The sequence below is a fragment of the Neolamprologus brichardi genome, chromosome 11 (assembly GCF_056152115.1).
Source record: "Neolamprologus brichardi isolate AB-2024 chromosome 11, ASM5615211v1, whole genome shotgun sequence".
Lineage (NCBI taxonomy): Eukaryota > Metazoa > Chordata > Actinopteri > Cichliformes > Cichlidae > Neolamprologus > Neolamprologus brichardi.
In genome coordinates this window covers 28,660,057-28,678,644 of record NC_142114.1, presented here as the reverse complement: position 1 = coordinate 28,678,644, position 18,588 = coordinate 28,660,057, and the positions used below count along the sequence as shown (strand labels likewise).

Here is an 18,588-nt window from a genome sequence, read left to right as displayed (position 1 = left end):
AATACAACCTCTACAAATGTAATATCTACAGCAAGTTTTATGACTGTATTTACTTGATTTTCATTTCAGATTTTTTATGTCAAACAGCTAGCTTGGTTTCAAATCTGTACGGGTACAATGCACACTGACATCTGCTAATTAGTGGTTAATTATTAAACTGTCAAAATGGCAGAATTTAAGTAATTTAAGAGGAGGGACCAGCAACCAAATATCAGGCAGGAGGTGAAAAGTAGTGAGATTAGGGCTGGGCAATATGGCCTAAAATTCAAATCGCGATATAATTTGAAGCTCGTGGGGTAATGATATATATCACGATATGTTATTTTCTTCTGTATAACGTATTTTCCACACTATAAGGCACACTTAAAATCCTTTAATTTCCTCAAAAATCGAGAGTGTGCCTTATGTATGAATTCTGGTTGTGCTTACTGACCTCGAACCGATTTGGGCAGAAATCTGTTAAAAAATGTTTTAGTACAACTTTGGTAAGCCGCACTGCTTGATGGATTGTCAGAGCATTACGGCTGCCGTAGTGAGGAGCTTCGCGGAGTAATCTGGGTCCAAAACTCCGTCCGGTTCAGCTCCCAAAGTCAAACGAACACTAAGAGTTAAAAACGGTCTAAATTCTTTCATCTTTAATAAAATCATCAGTGTTGCTGCTTTACCAAGTGTAACAATTAAGTTTAACATCCAGGCATCCATGAAAACAGAATTTATTAAATTTAACAGAGTTAGAAGTTAACAGGAAGTTAGCTCGCTAGCTTCCACCTAAACATGTTGTGCTACGTGATTGCTAGTGACACAGCTATGTTAGCATAACATTAGCACAGCGAAGCTGGAGGATGAACGCTAACTTTTTTCCACTCGATAAAAGTTAACGTGAGGGATTCTGGTGGTCAGGGACAAATGCAATCGCATAGCAGGATGCTGTACACGGGCCAAGCTTCAGTCAGGAGAACAACTGAGATTATTCATCCACAATACGAGGTTAGTTATTAATATACTGCAACAACATGGGAACAGAGCAGCTGTGAGAGAATTCAACATTAATGAATCAATGTTACGGAAGTGGAGGAAGCGCAGTTTTTGGCTTTCCCCATATTTCAAAAGTGCTTCATCTCTTTGTTATGACTGTCGCCCGGCATAATTTGCAGATGATAATGGTTTTAGCCGCTGCCATGCTTTCGACCAAAACAGGCGCAGCTTGATGACATCATCAACATGCGCTATCGCGATAGAGCGATACAGTCAAAATCTCTATCGTTGGTCAAATTTATATCGTTTTCTATCGTATATCGTTTATATCGCCCACCCCTAAGTGAGATTATACACATTTTGGTGTTATTTGCTGTTCGTGCATGGTAAACTGTTGCTTTTAAAAGACTTTAGCATAAGTTTTGGTCAGAAACCAACACGTTGCATGTATACAAAAAGCAGTTAAGTGTATGACCTTTTGTGTTAGACTTGAGGCAACACTACCCTGTTGATATACATGCACCACGCAAGTAAGCACAAAGTGCATGTAGTGCATGTAGTCTGCACACAGAGGCATTCTGATTGAGGTACAGTGATGGTTTAGGACAAAACGTCTCCTGGTCAGTGGAAAGCTTCAAGTTTTTCTTCAGCCAGACGTAAACTCTTGCTGAAAGTCACTGGAGCAAAGTAATAATAGCCAAGTCCAGCCAGCTGAAATGGGCAGTGTTAGCTTCTGAACACAAGTGTTTATCAAAGTGTCTGAGAGCTGATGTCATAGTGTAGCAGAGCATGTAGCAGAGATGTTTGACTTCACTTTGTCCACTTTCCTCTAAAATACTGCTCTGAATGTCACAGCATGAATCACCCGACTCACATATCAGTGGACAAGAACAAGAAACGTGAGTGCTGATTTTTATATAATGGATACAGTGGCATCAACAACTTCTCGATGAAAATAAACAAGCACACATTTTCCTCTTTAACAGGATGTGCCTTAATTGACAGCAGCAAGTGATTTCTGATCCATGATCATTAAGATTCTGCCTGATTGGTCATTTTACATAAATTTAGAAAACTAAATACGTACAAAACCAGTAAGAAAACAAAGGAAAAAGTTTAATCATTTAATTCTTTAAATCCACAAGAACGTCTTGACTCAAATATTCCAAAAACAAAAAAGTAGGCCATCCTTAGCAGATGGACCTTTTCACTTTTAGTAACTGACAAAGTTTTGACAAATAATTCATAGATTAACCAAGAAAATAACTGATTAGTTTAACTGTACCTGTACATGTGTTATCATGAAATTAATATAGTAACATGTAGCATTAATGCTGAGATAGTTATGATTACTATTTTACATACAGGTGCAGGCCAATCTTTATTTCCTCCTTTCCTGCCCATTATGATGGTTTAGTAGACCTCAGAGGGTCCTAGGCTATGCCTGGAGCATGTCTCTGCACCAGTTAAGGAGCGATAATTAACAACCCCACATGAAGCAGGCAGCTGTGGAAAAGGGCTTTAGGGGACTATAAGTGGCATTCCCTCATACCACACAGAGACCACACTGCTTTGTGCACGGGGTCAGTGCGATGGGTGACTGAAACAGCAGAAAATGTAATGAGGGTATTGGATCCTCAAAGTGAGAGGGGGAAGTGGAAGCTAATCTGCCATCAATGCATTACTGGTTCAGAAGCGCACACAAAAAGAAACCCAAAATAAGACATTAAGAATGATGACCCCTGCATGACTTCATGGAAGTCTGTGCTCTGCAGACCAAAAGAGGTGCACAGACACACAAATGCTGGTCCAGTGCTGCTGAACATCCGGCGAGAAATGCTGCCGTGCCTCTGAAGGACATCAGCACAGAGACTGATGGATAAATTGCTTCCTGCAGCTGTCATCCTAAACTCTAAACCGGTTTACAAAAGTCCTCAGCTGGCCTTGGTGGACTCAATGATTTGTATTCTTTGTGAAGAAGCACAAGCCTCTGCATCCATCTTAAAACTGCCTACCTAAATCTTCTAAAGGCTGGATATTTTCACAGTAAATAACAAAATGTGTGTTTGGCCTCTAGAAAATTAATTAAGATGATTACAATAACAGCACAGGACTCCCTGCTGCATGTCCAAACATGACACAAGCTCATCTTTGGTGATACAGCTGAATGACATGGAGGACCGCCCAACCAAGTAACCAAGACTTTACCAGTAAACATGACATGAGAAAGGTCAGAGTAGATGATTAGCAGCAACTGGACTTTAAAAGAAGAGCAGGGGAAAAAAGAGGGCGTTGCCAATTATAGTTAGATGACCCTGTACCTGTGGGTCCTACCCAAGTGAAGTGAATGTGAATGCAAACACATACTACAGTGTTTGAGCTGTGATTATTGACCAAAGGTGATAAGTCTAAATTTGTTTTGGCAAGCCTAACAACTCTTAAAGATGACTAAAATCACCTCCTCTGCTGCTTTGATCCGTGCATTAATTTTAAAATAAACTGGCAATATTTGATGTTACAGGGATGGCACTGATGCCAAAATATCCTTTTTCCTTCATGTCTAAACAATTAGTATTGCATAATTCACATTTAAAAGGCAAGTGAGATGACTACTGCTTTCATTTGCATATCAACCCTCAAGGAATACAAGACATTTCTTAGACTCCAACTTGATCTTTGGCTGCGCCGTTTTAAAATTAAGCACATTAGTTCCAGTCCTGCAATACAAAAACTGCTGTAAATAAAAGAGCTTAGAAACTGCTTAATACAAGAAACAAAATGGATCTGTGACTTGCAAGTACAATACCTACAACAGTGACGATCTACTAAATCAGCCTGAATGTGAAGCCAACCAAGCCCTGCCCGATTTAAGCCAGCGGCTAAACAAGCACCAGCCTCTGCAGGCACGCAGCACTAATGCTCATGTGAATCCCCACGTGCTGCAGGCCAGTCGCTATACACAGCAGGGTGACTTCACGTCACACCCCATATGATGTCATCCTGGGGGAACAGGCTCCTCATTAGGGCTGTGTGTGGGATTACTCCTGATGTCCTGGATCAACGAGGCAGAGCAGGAGATGATAATGTCCCCTAGTCTACACAAGAAAAGGCACATGCCCAATAATATACATTAATCTCCAAGAACATGTTGAGTGAATTACTACAACTGCCGACTTTACCAAACTGAACATCCACTTTAAGACACCGATGCTGATCAATGAGTCCAGCTTTACTGCCACCAAGCTTACAGTTAGTGTTGTTCTAGCTGTGAAGGACAGAGTTTAATAGCAATCACCTCACTTGTTTCAGTATTTCAGACAGCTGCCAACCTAAACACCAGAATCCGTCAGTCAGAAGTCCTCATTTGGTCCTGATGGAGTGCTGTTAACCTTTAGATTTTGTGGAACAGTCAACTAAATGATTTCTGTTCTCACTAGTCAGCAGCAAAAATAATAGCTGGTTAAACTAATTATCCCCATTTCAATAACGTGCAACCCCAGTTAACGTTTGTTTCTAAAACACTATGACACCACCTGCCTCTGTGCCTTTCTGTGATCTAACAATGTGAACTACCAGGTGGAATAGGGCTGTGCGATATGCCTAAAATCTCATATCCCGATATAAGACATCTATCGTCCCGATAACGATATAAATCACTAAAATTTTACATTTTCTGAAAGTTCTGTGAATCTCGGGCAGCTCGACTTGCAGGAAGTGTTTCCAGCTGGGCGTCGTGTGTCAAGTGTTTTAACCGATGCATGAAACGATACATTTTTAGACATAAGTTGTCACGGCCGCCGTTTTCTTTGTGAGTATTTATTACACGGCGTGCTGCGGGGAAAAGCCTGTTCTAACATTTGAGTCTAAGGTTTATTTTTTAGCACCTGACGGCTCTTTTTTGCTTCTCATCTGTAAATAATCTGCATACTCTTTCACGTGATTCAGTTTATTTTGAAAAGTCTCAACAGGATCTTGAGCTTTATTGTGAAAACTTTATGTGGCACATAAAAAAGCGGACACGCTGGTTATATTAAATATAAGAGAAAGAGAGAACTTTAAGAAATTATAGCCACTACAGTGACCATCAAAACCATGAAAAAATATTGCCGTAAACAGTTTATTTTGCGACACCACGAAACAAACGATAGCGTAAAATGCAACGATAGACATTTTTATATCGTCATCTGACATATATCGTTATATCGAACAGCCCTGAGGTGGAATACAGGACACATGACTGCCGCATGAACCAGCATGGTTCTGCAGTACTTTAAAGTCCAAAATTAACTGATGACTCAAAAAGATAAATATGGTACAGATTAAAACGGGCCAATGTATTTAATTCACTTCTATGTTGGTCCGTGTTAACCATGCATCAGCTGCAGTGCACCAGCTCCTTCTGAAGTCCAAACAATCCAGAAGACTGTAAAATACAAATAGGGCCGTCATTTCAAACTATTTTTCTAAACTTGACTCTGGATGACATCATAGCGAGTACACAAGCCCCACCCACACACTGTTAAAGCCCTTTGCTTACCACGAACAGCCAAAAGAAGAGAAAACAGGACAAACTGTGACTCATGCTAAGCTACCCTTACAGAGTCAAAGAACAAAACCATGTAGCTAGAAATGAGCATAATAAACTTCCTCAAAGACCAATCGGCTGAAAACATTTATTCCTATCATAAAGGAAAAATTTGTATCTGTAACAATAGATGAAACAACCACTGATTAAAAAGTGAAAGACAATAGCACTATTGTGATGACAGATAAGACTGTGAGGTTCTGGCAAGTACAGCTGTAATAAATTCTTGAGTCTGGTGCAGAAAAGGTGCAGTGATCAAAGTAAGTGATACAACAAGCTTTCATTACCACAGCTTTCCTCATGGGAGTGGCAGCCCATGCTGTATTGGATTATAGGTTTTCAGGTGGAACAAATAAAACTGTTACACCTTAGTTTGCGTTGGCCTCTATTCTATCAACCGCATGAATTAACTCAACACAGACCGGGCATAATCCTGCTATCGAAAACTTAACATGGGTGTAGAGTGGAGACCTGGAACATCTATTTACTGATATATTTTTTTAACTTATATCATCTGATATGTAAAAATTTTCAACCTGTATATCAGTGACATCCCTAAGTTGCACTTGTAGCCTAAGAACAATTTTGTATTTAATATATGTATATGTCAATGCTGCTCAAATACCTGCTTAAAATGAGTTTAATAAATAAAACCTTTTTTTTTCTCAAATGCAAGACAAACCTTTACTATAATCTGTTACATATACCGGCTGAAATGTCATCTCATAGTTGCTATGCTGTTTTTCTACATTTAGTATTTTGCTGGGTGAATTTAAAATAACAATTATAAATTAATACCACATATTACCACTATTTAAATATAAATTACATTTATTTTGATTTCAAACTAGCTTTTATTTTAGTGAAATTTCTTATTTGTGTTGATAAAGTGTACTTTATCAACACAAGTCCTCTAATGGTCATAGCTATTTTGTTAAAGACTACAGAGTTTCCCCAGTTTGGAGGATAAATCAAATATAGCTTATACTATAGTATAGTGTACTACGGTATATAATGAGTGTCAACAGATGCCTGATTTTTGTGTTTTTCTTTACACAAATAAAAATATTTTACTTATAAACAAATGAAGAAATTGTCTAAAATGACAAATTTTGGACTAAAACATGCATGTTTTCATATTAAAGCAGCTGCTGGCACCCAGGTAAGCACCTCAGTTCACAGTATCTACCCATCCTGGACACAAATGGCCCTGGGCACTGGCTAGCTGCTGTGTCACAAGACTGGCAGGCAACCAGCCATGGTGGGGAGGGTGGGGCTGCAAAGAGTTTTATGAGTTGCTGTCTGGACATGGAGACCTCTTAGAGACAAGCCACCTATTGATCCTCGTGTCACTGTGGCAGTGCACAGACTAAAACTGTTTTTGCCTTTTATCTTATCCCCTTCCTGTGTTTCTAAATAGTGCTACTTAAAGAAATAAGAGCACAGATGGATGTGGGTTTTAAGTCTTTTTTGGAAATCGGCAAAGAGTCCAAACAAAACAAGGCTTAGTTCATGCCTTACCACCAGCGGGACACGCACACTTAACAGGAAAAAAATCATCTGGTTGTCCTACTAACCTCATCTACTTACTTATTAATCTGACCGTGTTTTCCTGTGGGAGTAGGCCAAACGGGCCTGGCCGTGTAACTGACACTGCACCGCTGACAGTGAGCAGCTGTTTGGGGGAACTCAGCGAGAGGAAAATTTAAATTTTCATACCCTGTGCATGGCTGAAACAGACAGGTTACCTTGTATAACATTATATTCACCAAGACAGCCACAAAGGATATTCAGCAAAATAAGTGCGTGACACATGTTTACAGCACTCTCACACTAACTGGCACAAAACCTTAAAGGAAGTCATACAGAAAGTCAAACAAGTTAAACTGGCTGTCCGTCATGTGAAGTATAACTCTGTCTTTATTGCCACATGTAACTGCAAAACAGTGTGCAAATAAGCCCATGACCATCAGCTCATAAAACTTCATGTTGCCAGCGTCATGACAAACCCTGTTACACAGGTAATATCTAGTTACAACTCATCATTTCGGATGACAGCAGGGCATGCAATGCTTCAGAAGGTGAAAAAGCTCATGCACCACTCCACACAGTTTTGTAATCGTTCATTAACGATAAAAGAGCTTGCAAACTAAATTCGAGTGAAATACAGTTTAGCACGCTGGCTCAAACAAAGCCTTTGTTAATATGAAGGTAAGCGCGACTGCTTTGTACTGAGTTTAGGTAAAAAGTCTTTGGTTGATATAAATGTGAGCATTGTCCTGTTATTTTTTGATAAAGCATTTTAAAGTTAGCCAAACTAAAACCAACTTTAGAAAAAAGTAGCAATTAAAACCATTTTAGCCCCGGTCCTGGTGATTTCCCTTCACCATCACCATCAGTGTCACTGTGACCCGAGGCTACTGTGAACTCCCAACCACATAACATTTGAATCCTGTTAAGAGATCTGATGCATATGATACACTGCAGATTACAAGCCACATATTTAAATTTGGATCAACCAAATTCAAATGATTCGAGGAAAATCAAAGAGCAATAACTCAGTAATGTTTTATTTTTGTTCCGTTCCACTGGATGCAGGCTGAGCTACTGCCTGTTTAGTGCACTGAGAAGGCAATTTAATAAACAGTATACCTGTGCCTATAATCCACATATTTACAAAGCAGCAGAGCACTTTTTGTTTTCGGTCTTCATTTTTATTTTTTATTTTACTTTTACACCCTGCCAGTTTGGAAACTGACTTGCAGTCAGAAGGATGCTACACCCCTCTTAAAATACTCGCCTGAGGTGCTCTCTCTGCTGCTGTATGCATCAATATAATATGTTCCTTCAAGTGTTGAGGACTTGTATAATGAAACCTGACACAAACCCTCAGAAAAACTGAGCATCATGTTAAATAGTTGCCACCATGAACTGATGGGCAGCTTTATCACTTTAATTACCAACAGTGAGATAATCGGTGCAAATATGACTTCACTGACTGCACCTATGAAAATAAAAATGTTTGTGATTCATGTCATCCTGAATAAAACAAAGTTGTTTTCTTCAAATTACAGACATTGTTAGAAAAAAAAAGAAGGATCATTTGGGACATTATCTAACAACTTCTTGGCATAATTTAGTCGGATACATCATGGCCAGTTTTAAAACACTAAGAAGGCAACAATTAAAATGCTCACCTTGAAGTTTATAATCTATATTTTCAACACTTTCTCTTTCTTTACATTTTAAACTACGTAACAAAAAAACAATATTGAAAAAAAAAAATCTCTGTTGAGAACAAAATCTATTTTTCCACGTTCATGGCCAAAAATTGGGCTACTTTCGTAATGACGGTTAGCAAAGCTTTGAGAGTGACGCATTTAAACAGGAAGGAGGATTCATGTCTACAGCTCGTAAGTTGTCCAGCATAGTCATGCTGACAACCAAGAAAACTAAGCTAAAAAGAAGTGACAACCACTGTAGTTTAATTCTGTTTTTTTTTAATTAAGCAGTTTGAATAATCAAAAATAATACTGTTGAATTGTAACCATCCTAATGATGGCACCACCAACCCCTCCCATCTCTAAATGTAGACTTCTTGCACCCTTTAGAGGTGAAAAATATTTACTTTATGTATGTAGACACAAATCAGTACATATGGAGACTTAAAAATTCAGGGACATGAAAATAAGATTTGGAAATTGATCAAATTAACACACCGAAAGCTGTGATCACGTCACAAACTGCCATGAGACTCTGCTGGAACGTACTGATCATACCTCAGAGTTATCGAGCTGCAAAAGTCACTCGCAGAAAAGACAAATATTACAGTCAAAGTGCACTGGTAGTAGAGTATTCAACTTTCCACACTGGTACTGATCAGCAGTTGCTTGTGTGTCCTACATTTCAAGCATCATCCTTCACAGCCACTGGAAACAGTGAGTATGGGTGGAGGGCTGAATGTGTTTCTTTTTCCTACTACACCATACCTAACTTGTCAACGAGCTTCCTCTTCACTGCTGTGTGTTTATTATGTGTGCGTTTTGTTTTTAATCAAAATCCGCAGTCAAAGCACACCCAGCCTGGCCTTCTGGATGGCTTTGCAAAGCATGCAAATTTCAGAGAAGACACTTGCAATTCTCTCTGCTTTTACAAACAGAAGTAAAATACTGGTGTTATTGAGATCCAAAATACATGTGTGAAGGTCATGTGCCTTTAAATAGCCACTATATATTTTAAAATACATGTAACACCAATAGGGTGATGAAATGTGGAAATACTGGTTTTAATTGCACTCCTTTTGCCTAAGAGATCCTTGACTGCTTATCATTTGCTTTTTAAATAGCTTATTAAATGCAAATGTTTTTCCTAGGTACCTATACTTCTTCACACAAAGACATTTTGTGTCTATAAAGGATATTATCCAGTGGTTTTACACGTCAAACAAACTTTGGATCAAAGTGAGCTGTACATACCCTGCTCACTAAAATGACTTTTGACACCCCCGCTGTAGGCCAAATACACTGAAGAACTTGTACCTCTGTCCTACTTTTCATATAGGCTGTCTGTCCTGGTGTCCTGGCAAACAAAAGAGTCCACAACTACAAGACCTAAATAATTCAAGGCAGAGTGCAACCTAATACTTTCTCGCTGTGGTGATGTAGAGAAAAATATGCCAAATCAACCTAGTTCTAGTTTCAGAATGAGTAAAAAGCAGTGAACCCTGTGACCCGTCAGCTCAGGCAGGAGCCTCACACCGAGTTAGATGCTTATTCAGACTCAATAAACCCAGTTGTTTTGGTTAGAAATTGTGGTGTGTGAAAGGCTGGCTCTGGTAATTTCCTGTGAGCTGGTCTTTTAAGTCAATGTTACATCACACATGCACCTTAAATAAAAGGCGGACTCCGATAAGCTGGATCGTGACTAGAAGCTCCCAGAAAAAACGAGGTGACGATTTAACTTACTTCCACAGGCAGATGCTCAACTACTAAAGAGATCAGCTGAAATTGATATCAGTGGTCACACTGCTTAGCTGACAGCTTATAAAGCTGAGGCAGTATTCAGAAACCAGTCCTGCTCTGCGCTGAATCCTAACGCTACACACGATGATGGCTTGTCCCCACTGCTGACTCTGAGCCAGCTTTTAATGGCTAGAACTATTCTTTGAAGAAGAAATATCAGGGAACAATAAACATGCTTACATAAACGCATTTGAGGCGTTCAAACGCATGAGGTTCATGCACCGTTCAAACATATCCCACTAACTTTATTTGCACCCATTAGTAATTATAATCGTCCATTTAAAGTCTGCCAGACATGCGCATGAATGCTCACCATAAAGAAGTCCTGTACATTTTTTTCAGTTATTAGAACGAACCGTTACCTTTGGCTAGCAAGTGGCTACTTCAAGCCTGGCTAATCAGCAGCAAGCTAACGGTAGCTTACGTTAACGCTAGGAGCTGGAGTATCCCTCTACTGCTTACCTTTAGCGGCCTCGCAGATGTTGTTTTCATCGTCCCATTCAGTTTTCCAGCAAGTGCCAACTTGTAAGTAGCAAATACGTTTCCAGTACCAACGACTTCTAACTTTTTAGTGTCCTCATATGGAGAACGGTGTGTAAAATCCCAAACCGGACCACCAGCGACAAAGTAATTTCTCCACCACTTACAACAACAACGTCAACCAAAGGTTTCAGACGGCCCCCGAGAGGACTCGGCCAATCAGAGGCGGGTGTTTTCTTTTATTGACGTTTATGAGAACCAATGGTCGGGCTAGAACATTTTGACTGACGTTCCCCATTAGAGTAAACACCAAATGAGAACGCCAAACATCCGCCTGCCAATTGGCTGCAAGAAAATGAGAGGCCAGTGGGTTTTTTGTGTCAGCGGCCAATGACAGTGCGGCACTCAGACCAGAGTGACAGGTGCTTTGGAGTTAACAAAATAGCTGGGGCGTCACCGTGGCCGGGATGAGGTCATCCAGGATGATGTAAACCCTACGTCATTAGCGATGCTAAATAAAACGCAGCAGGGAACACGTCTGAGCGTAATCCATCTTTTCTGGAATTGTACAAACACTAATAAGCTGTGACAAAACGTGGACATTTAGCATGGATAATATTACTTGCAGCTTAAGAGTTGTTTTTATAGGTCTCAGTACTTTTCATGACCATTAATGTCAATTTTCGCATGCAAAACGTTTTTGTGTTGTTTTCAAAAATAAATGGAAGTACATGTCAAACTTTTTCTACTCATGAAAGACAAACTTAGTGTTTTGTTAAGATGTTTTAGGGAATAGCTCACCAGGTTTCTTAAAAGACATTTAAAGCTCTTCCTTGACCTTGAATGATTCATTGGGGTTTTTAGTGGCTTCCTTTGAAAATGACCAGGTGCAAGGACTGTACTGCAACTGAGTGAAAGAAAAGGAGCCAATGAGAGCATGAAGGTGGGAATGGATGTCTGTATCTGTGTGTTCCTGTTTGTTTGTGTTTATATGTCAGGTTAGGTATCAGACCCAGCTCTCTGGGGACATCTCAGGCCCTCCAAGGTATGGAGGCCTATCTCCCTCCATCACTTCCCCTACCAGTGGCAAATGCCCTCGGTGCATTGGTGGAGCTCACGGGCACGTCACTGCTACCTCAAAGCTCACTGTGCACTGTCGATCTTAGGTGCTGCACAATAATATTTAATATTTAGTGTTATATTCACATAGATCATAGCGATGATGTTGTTTATTATATTGCTCTTTTTCTTTGCTTGTTTTCTCTTTTTTCTTTCTCAACAGCTGATCCAGGTGATTGATCTATGTATTTTTTGTCTGTTTTTGCCCTTTATCACCGTCCCTCTTCCCCGCTCTTTTTCTTTCCCCCAGTCAAGTCTGTCCCGTGTTCAGCAAATGAAAATAAAATAAACAATAAAAGCAAAGGTGAATCAAATACACCAATACGGCAAGGCTGGGACGGTCCATTTGGTAAAGTAAATCCATTGGGCATCTTTCTTTGCCTTTAGACAATAATTCTGATGGCAAAAGAACCAAACAGGACAGGCAAAAAAAGAAAAAGGAGCCAATGTCCCCCCCCCCAAAAAACCCAAACCCTTGAATAAATATAAAGAAATAAGAGGTAACTTTTACACATCACACCACAAAGTTACACACTTAATTAACATGAAAGGTAAATTTAACTTATTTCGAAAGTAAAGATAACCTATACATTATCATTTTCCCTTTCATAAGTATTATATATGTAAATCCTAAATGTTCTTTTCTACATTCTTCATATGTATATGTCTATATATGCTTATCTATCTATCATTTGCAAAATGAGCTGGCAGGCTGATTTCTCTGTTAACTGTTATTTTAAAAACAAAAAGACAAACAAATCATAGGTTGACATTTTAAAATTTTTAATTTTCCCGAGGTTATATAAAATAAAAACCAAGTTACAATGAGCAAACAGAAAGCACTGTGAGGGATTCATGAAAACCATAAACATGTAAATGTCTGTCTGAAAGTAAAAGCACAAATTCTGTTAGAACCAATTACCCAGCTACACAACGTTCACTGAAAATATTGTACAAAAACTCCAAAAGTTTCTTCACAGGAAGGCATTAGAAGCCTATTAACTGGTTATCAAAGTGATGACTTCCTCCATTCAACGCCGCCTCCTGTCTGGACTTCTGCTGCGCCTCCGTCCACCAGCCCTAAAACAAAACACACATTAAATCAAAAAGGGAAATCTTAAAATAAATAAATAAATTCAAAAATCATCGAGTTTCACTTAAATAACTACACTGTCAATATGGGTGGTAAAATGAAAAAAATATATATTTATTGTTGTAATTTATTTATTACCCTATTAAACTGTGTTTTATGTTTTACCTGCTTTAACATTAACTATAGCATAAATAAAGTATATTTATAGTAACTTGTGCAATAGCTGTGACAGTCACTTAAAAAGGTGTAGTTTATTTTTCTTGTTTAAAAACATGTTTAAAACTAGAGTATTAGAAAAATACATTAATCAAGAATGAAGAAGAGCAATATTAATAATAATACAGAAACTCTTGGTTGTTTTGCGTGGATTATCAAATTATTACGAATTATTATTGTGAAATTTAATTTACTAACTTATCTAAGATGGAAAGTTTTTTTGTTCGTTTTGTTTTACTCTTTTGCTTCGAGCCCTATGTAAATGAGCTGCTTCCTACATGATCTTTGGTTAAAAGGGTTAGCATAATAAGCATTTGCTTCAGTCAGTACCTTTTTGATTAGCTTTATCTCGTGCTTTCTTTCTTTGGGGTAGATCTTTATTCTGTATTCACTGAGAGATTTGAATTCTAATCAAATAAATGAAGAGAAACTTTTCAGTAATAATGTAACTAGAAAATGTAACATCTATATTGTCATTACTGCGAATATGAATGTGTGAAGTGCTGGGTAGAAAGAGGAAAATTCATCACCAATTACATAATAAAATTCTACTTAAATATTACGTGTGTTATAGTCAGCCATTATAAAGATTTTTTTTTAACTTAATTTGACTTTTGTGCGTTTTTTTTTCTTTTTTACTTATTGAGTCCCTTCATTTTTTTGGTTTTGTTTTTTTAACTTTATTGAACCACTGTGTTTTGGATATTGTTTTCTATGTTTGTTTTTTAAACAATTCGACTTTAGGCTACTTATTTCTGAGCTGTGTTTAATGTTTTGTCATCTGTCACACAGACATTTAAACTAAATTATATCTTATCTACAAAACTTAAGTAGTCATGTCATCAGTAGTAGCTGCGTGGTAAGAGGGAAAAAAATGATCACTTATGATGACAAAATCCTACTGAAATGAATGTACAGAGTATGTTTCTGTATATTTTTCAAACACTGGCGCTTGTTTCTGCTCCAAGATGGATGAAGACACCACCCTCACCTTCTCTTGTTCTTGGGAGGCCCTCTGACAAAACACCAGTCTACACTGATAGGCTGCCCCATCATGTCCTGACCATTGAGCCCTTCCATGGCTGCTTGAGCCTCTTTGTACGTCTCATACTCAACCAGTGCATAACCCTGGGGACAGAAGACTGTGTGAATTATTGCATATTTATGTACACAGTAAAATCAAATACTTCAGTTATCGGTAGAACACGTTCTGACTTTGTTGTACAACAATCTGTTTTTGCTTCAAACCGCCTTTAAGGAAAACTTTTCACGTTCTCCATTCTTAGCTGACAGAGGTTGGGGTAGAATTCCCTTTGGTCCTACTTTACATCAAAAACAATGCTGCCACCTTGTGGTCGAAAAGAGGATGTGTTTCTATATTTAAAAGGAACAGTTTTAATTTGCACCTCTTTGCCCTAATCTAGTTCCCCATCGTTAGACCTGACTGTGCCCCCAATAAATTTTATTTCAGGACGCCTTACTGAAGGATGTCTGCATCCCTGAAATGCAACTGGAAAAGAGAGAAGAGGCATGCTGACAGAGCTATAATCAAAGATGACCAGATGCATCCTCTGCACAAGTGTTTTTCCCGCATGGAATAAGTGTTATACAATGACAATGGTGGGATGAGGACTCTACAAATAGCTCTTCCTTTCCATTCATGCAGTTGTTTCAGTTTGGCTGCATAAACAATCTTTCTCTACTTTACCATGTGTGTGGAATACAAACAAATGTGTAATATCTGTATATTCCTGGTTTGAATTTGGTTAAGTTAACCCAACTATAAAAAGGTGTCACAAGCCCCTGTTAAACTGACTTATGGGATCATAAAAAACAAACAGCGCACAACAACAAAACACTAAAAGGACAATGAAATGTGCTTTTAGTAAAAATTTGTCATTGTGTGTAAAATTTCCAGTTTGATCCACATCACATGTTAAAAATGAGAACAATCTGATCAGAAAACCAGCAAGCAGGTTACCAATAATTTCATTTTCACACGGACAGAGGAGATGGGATTGTTAGACCAAAACATAATCCTTTACAGACATTAAGGACATGTGCAGTATTAAAAATCTTTTGATTTAGGGTTTTGTTTAGCAATAATTAGACCAGAGAAATGTTGGTTACTTTTTTGGTAACTAACTTGACACTGGCACTTCTCTTTGTATGAAATCGGTTAAAGTGTGACTCAGTGGATGGTCATGGCTCTGGCTTCTGAGTTTATTCTTCATGGATGGCATCGTGGTGTCATCGTTAAGAGTCAAACAAACATGTTATGCAGCCAGGTGTTGTGTATGCAGGTGGAAGGCAACAGTGATCTGTCTGGGCTCAAACCACCTTTACCCCAGAATGAAGCAATGTTTTCAACAAGCCATTTTTTCTCCACTCAAACAGAACTGGATGTAAAAACCAGTCAAACAAAACAAAAAGAGCCAATTTAACAGTTTAACAGAAGCGTTGTTTGGGGTGTACAATCAACCTGTCTGAAAGATCTACGGAACAACCGCACGCTGAGGTTCAACTCCAAGTAGCGGGCTAGAATCAGGCATCACCAGACGACGACCCTGTACTAGCCAGGGTTATCAGCTCTCGCACACACAAAAAACCCAAACAATAATAGCATGTGGTTCGTGTTATTGTATTTTTTTTACCTTAAGGTAACCTGTTCTGCGATCAAGGTTGAGATGGAGGTTTTTGATTTCTCCAAACTCTGAAAACTTATCATGGATGTCCTCCTCTGTGGCCTCCTCGTGTACACCCGTCACAAAGAGGATCCAGCCCTCCACAGCTGCAGCAAGGAAAGGAATCAGCATGTAATGAATCAAGTCGCCTCTGTCAGTGCGCCCCAGGGCAGCTGTAGCTACAATGTAGCTGCCATCACCAGTGTGTGAGAATGGGTGAATGACTGAATTTAGTGTAAAGCGCTTTGGGGTCTATAGGGACTAAGTAAAGCGCTATACAAATACAGGACATTTACCAAGTAGCACTTTCAAGTGTATCAGCTTAAAAAAGACAAAAAACAAACAAACACTGTATTTGAGTCATAAATAAAAAAAATATTCTACTTGTTGACAGTGTGATGCCAAAGCTACATTGCAATAAAGCATTTAATGTAAAATAAAAAGTTTTGCTTTGATATTAAGTCAATAAATAACAGTAGTGACACTTTTGTGGAAGCAATTCTGCTTTTTTGTAAATCTGAATGGATTTCAATGGTACCAGCGTAATCCTTCTTCTTTTGCTGTTGATTAACACATGTAGCTTGGACTTTATACTATTGACCAAACTTATCATTACAGGCATTGTCTTACCGGTTACTTTTAGAAAAGTAATGAATTACTTTACTAATCACAAGTTACTTTATCATTTTACTTTTGCATTACTCTGTAACACAGCCTGTGGTGCTGTAGTGAAAGGTTTATAAATTGATAATCATGAGAAATTGCACCACACAATTGTAATGAGGACACAAACACAAATTATTTTGTGGTTAAGTATTAAGACAATGACAATTAAGAACATGTATTTAAATATGTTCTAACATGTTCTACCCAGCAGTGATTATCACATCAACAGCAAATGAATAAGACTACCCAGAAAACCAGTGGTACTTTCTGCTATATCACCGCAAAGCCACAGGCTGTCGTTTCAAGTTCGTGACATAATCCTGTGTTAAACTGTTTCTTTACTTACATCTCTGAGGGCCTGGCTCATCCCCATCTTGCTCCACAGTATCATAGTCCTCTTTGGTTCTGGACCGGGCTCCCTCCTCTGGAAATGTCGACAAATAAACACTTACTGTACTGCATAGCTGAAGTAAGAGACGCTATGTAAACTATCGCCATCACACCAGGGGTCACTCACCTGAACCGAAGCCTCGTCCTTTCCGCTTCTTGGCTTTTTCTTTCAGCTTGTGGATGCTCTCTAATGAATGAAAGATGAACAAGTCAGAGCCAGCGCACGCTGCTGCAATGTTCGCTTCACTACAAGTTTAACAACGATCAAAATTCACCAATTTAATTCAGCTGACTAGGAACATGTTTAACATGCCCGCTCCCCCCAGTTCGATCCGCATAAACAATTACCCGTTAGCTGCACTAACCGCGAATTAGCGTGTTAGCAGCTGCTAACAACACTCACAATGAGAGTTAAGTTACCGGCCAAGTAAATTTCCTCTTCGAAATGAAACAGGTGAATTTTAAACATCTCTATGTCTGTAGCCTCGCTAACTTGTACGGAGCGACTGAATAAATCAACTATACGGCGCTAACTCGCGTTAGCATGTTAGCATTTATCGGGCCTGCCACCACGCAGTCTAGCTTTTGTTCCGTTTACGAACATGACGGCTGCGATTCGGACCTCAATAATTACACATCATTTGAACGCGGGGACTGTAAAGTATTTGCCACTAACATTGAACATAATATTATTACCATCACCATCCTCATCCATAGGAAAGTCCTCGCCTCCCGCTTCATGAAGATCCAGCACGTCCGCCATGATGTCTCTGTGTGTACACGTCTGACCAACGTAACGTACGTACGCAAAAAGCGCTGAGAGGCAGGCGGAAGTTGCCAGTTTGTATAAAATAAAAGTCAATATATTAAAATACACAGAATAACTAAATAAAGATGAAAATAATTATAAAAATAATTTTAATCACAGAAAGTAAAAAGGCTCAAATAAATTTACACTTAGTTTTAAGATACCTGCACTTACAGCCCTGTGCAACTTATCATTTCTCCATATTTTGTTTGGAAAAAAACCTGGTGCAGTGGTTTATTGAAACGTGCAAACATACATGGAAATACAGCACACACACAAAAACAAGTTTATACAACTAACAAGCTTGAAAAGCCATTTTTGTCCATATAATTTTGAATGTGATCATCAGTATCTCATTATTTTTTACTTAAATTCTTTTAGAACTGTAGGTAATAATTACATATAGTCTGTACATGTAAAACAAAAATGTTTAAAAAAAATCAAATACTTTGATTTTAGCAAGGCAAACAATGGGACGTGACATAGACACACTTTACATATATCATAGGGTTTTCTTGCCACTTCCAATGATTTGTTGCTGAGTACATTAG

General features: G+C 38.6%; 2 protein-coding genes across 4 annotated transcripts in view; both read right to left on the bottom strand.

Annotated features, from left to right (window-relative positions):
• The window catches only part of otud7b (OTU deubiquitinase 7B), a 45,223-nt gene extending 33,861 nt beyond the window's left edge, over window positions 1–11,362 (bottom strand). The window contains exon 1 of one of the 2 annotated variants that reach the window (XM_087848493.1): window positions 11,044–11,362. The gene's annotated coding sequence lies outside the window, so the exon portion shown is untranslated. The remainder of the gene's footprint in view (window positions 1–11,043) is intronic. The other variant, XM_087848494.1, reaches the window with a different exon arrangement.
• A 1,584-nt stretch (window positions 11,363–12,946) lies between these two features.
• rbm8a (RNA binding motif protein 8A) lies at window positions 12,947–18,028 on the bottom strand. 2 transcript variants are annotated; one of them, XM_006801795.3, is made up of 6 exons: window positions 17,926–18,028; window positions 17,357–17,416; window positions 17,186–17,263; window positions 16,144–16,280; window positions 14,481–14,617; window positions 12,947–13,260 (listed from the first exon to the last, which is right to left on the bottom strand). In XM_006801795.3, exons 1-6 carry the CDS (start codon window positions 17,990–17,992, stop codon window positions 13,212–13,214), a joined length of 528 nt encoding a protein of 175 aa, XP_006801858.1. In that variant the 5' UTR covers window positions 17,993–18,028; the 3' UTR covers window positions 12,947–13,211. The 2 variants fall into 2 exon arrangements, with proteins under 2 accessions (XP_006801858.1, XP_035768427.1); XM_035912534.2 differs by having other exon boundaries at window positions 17,932–18,020.
• Between the last annotated feature and the right edge of the window lie 560 nt (window positions 18,029–18,588).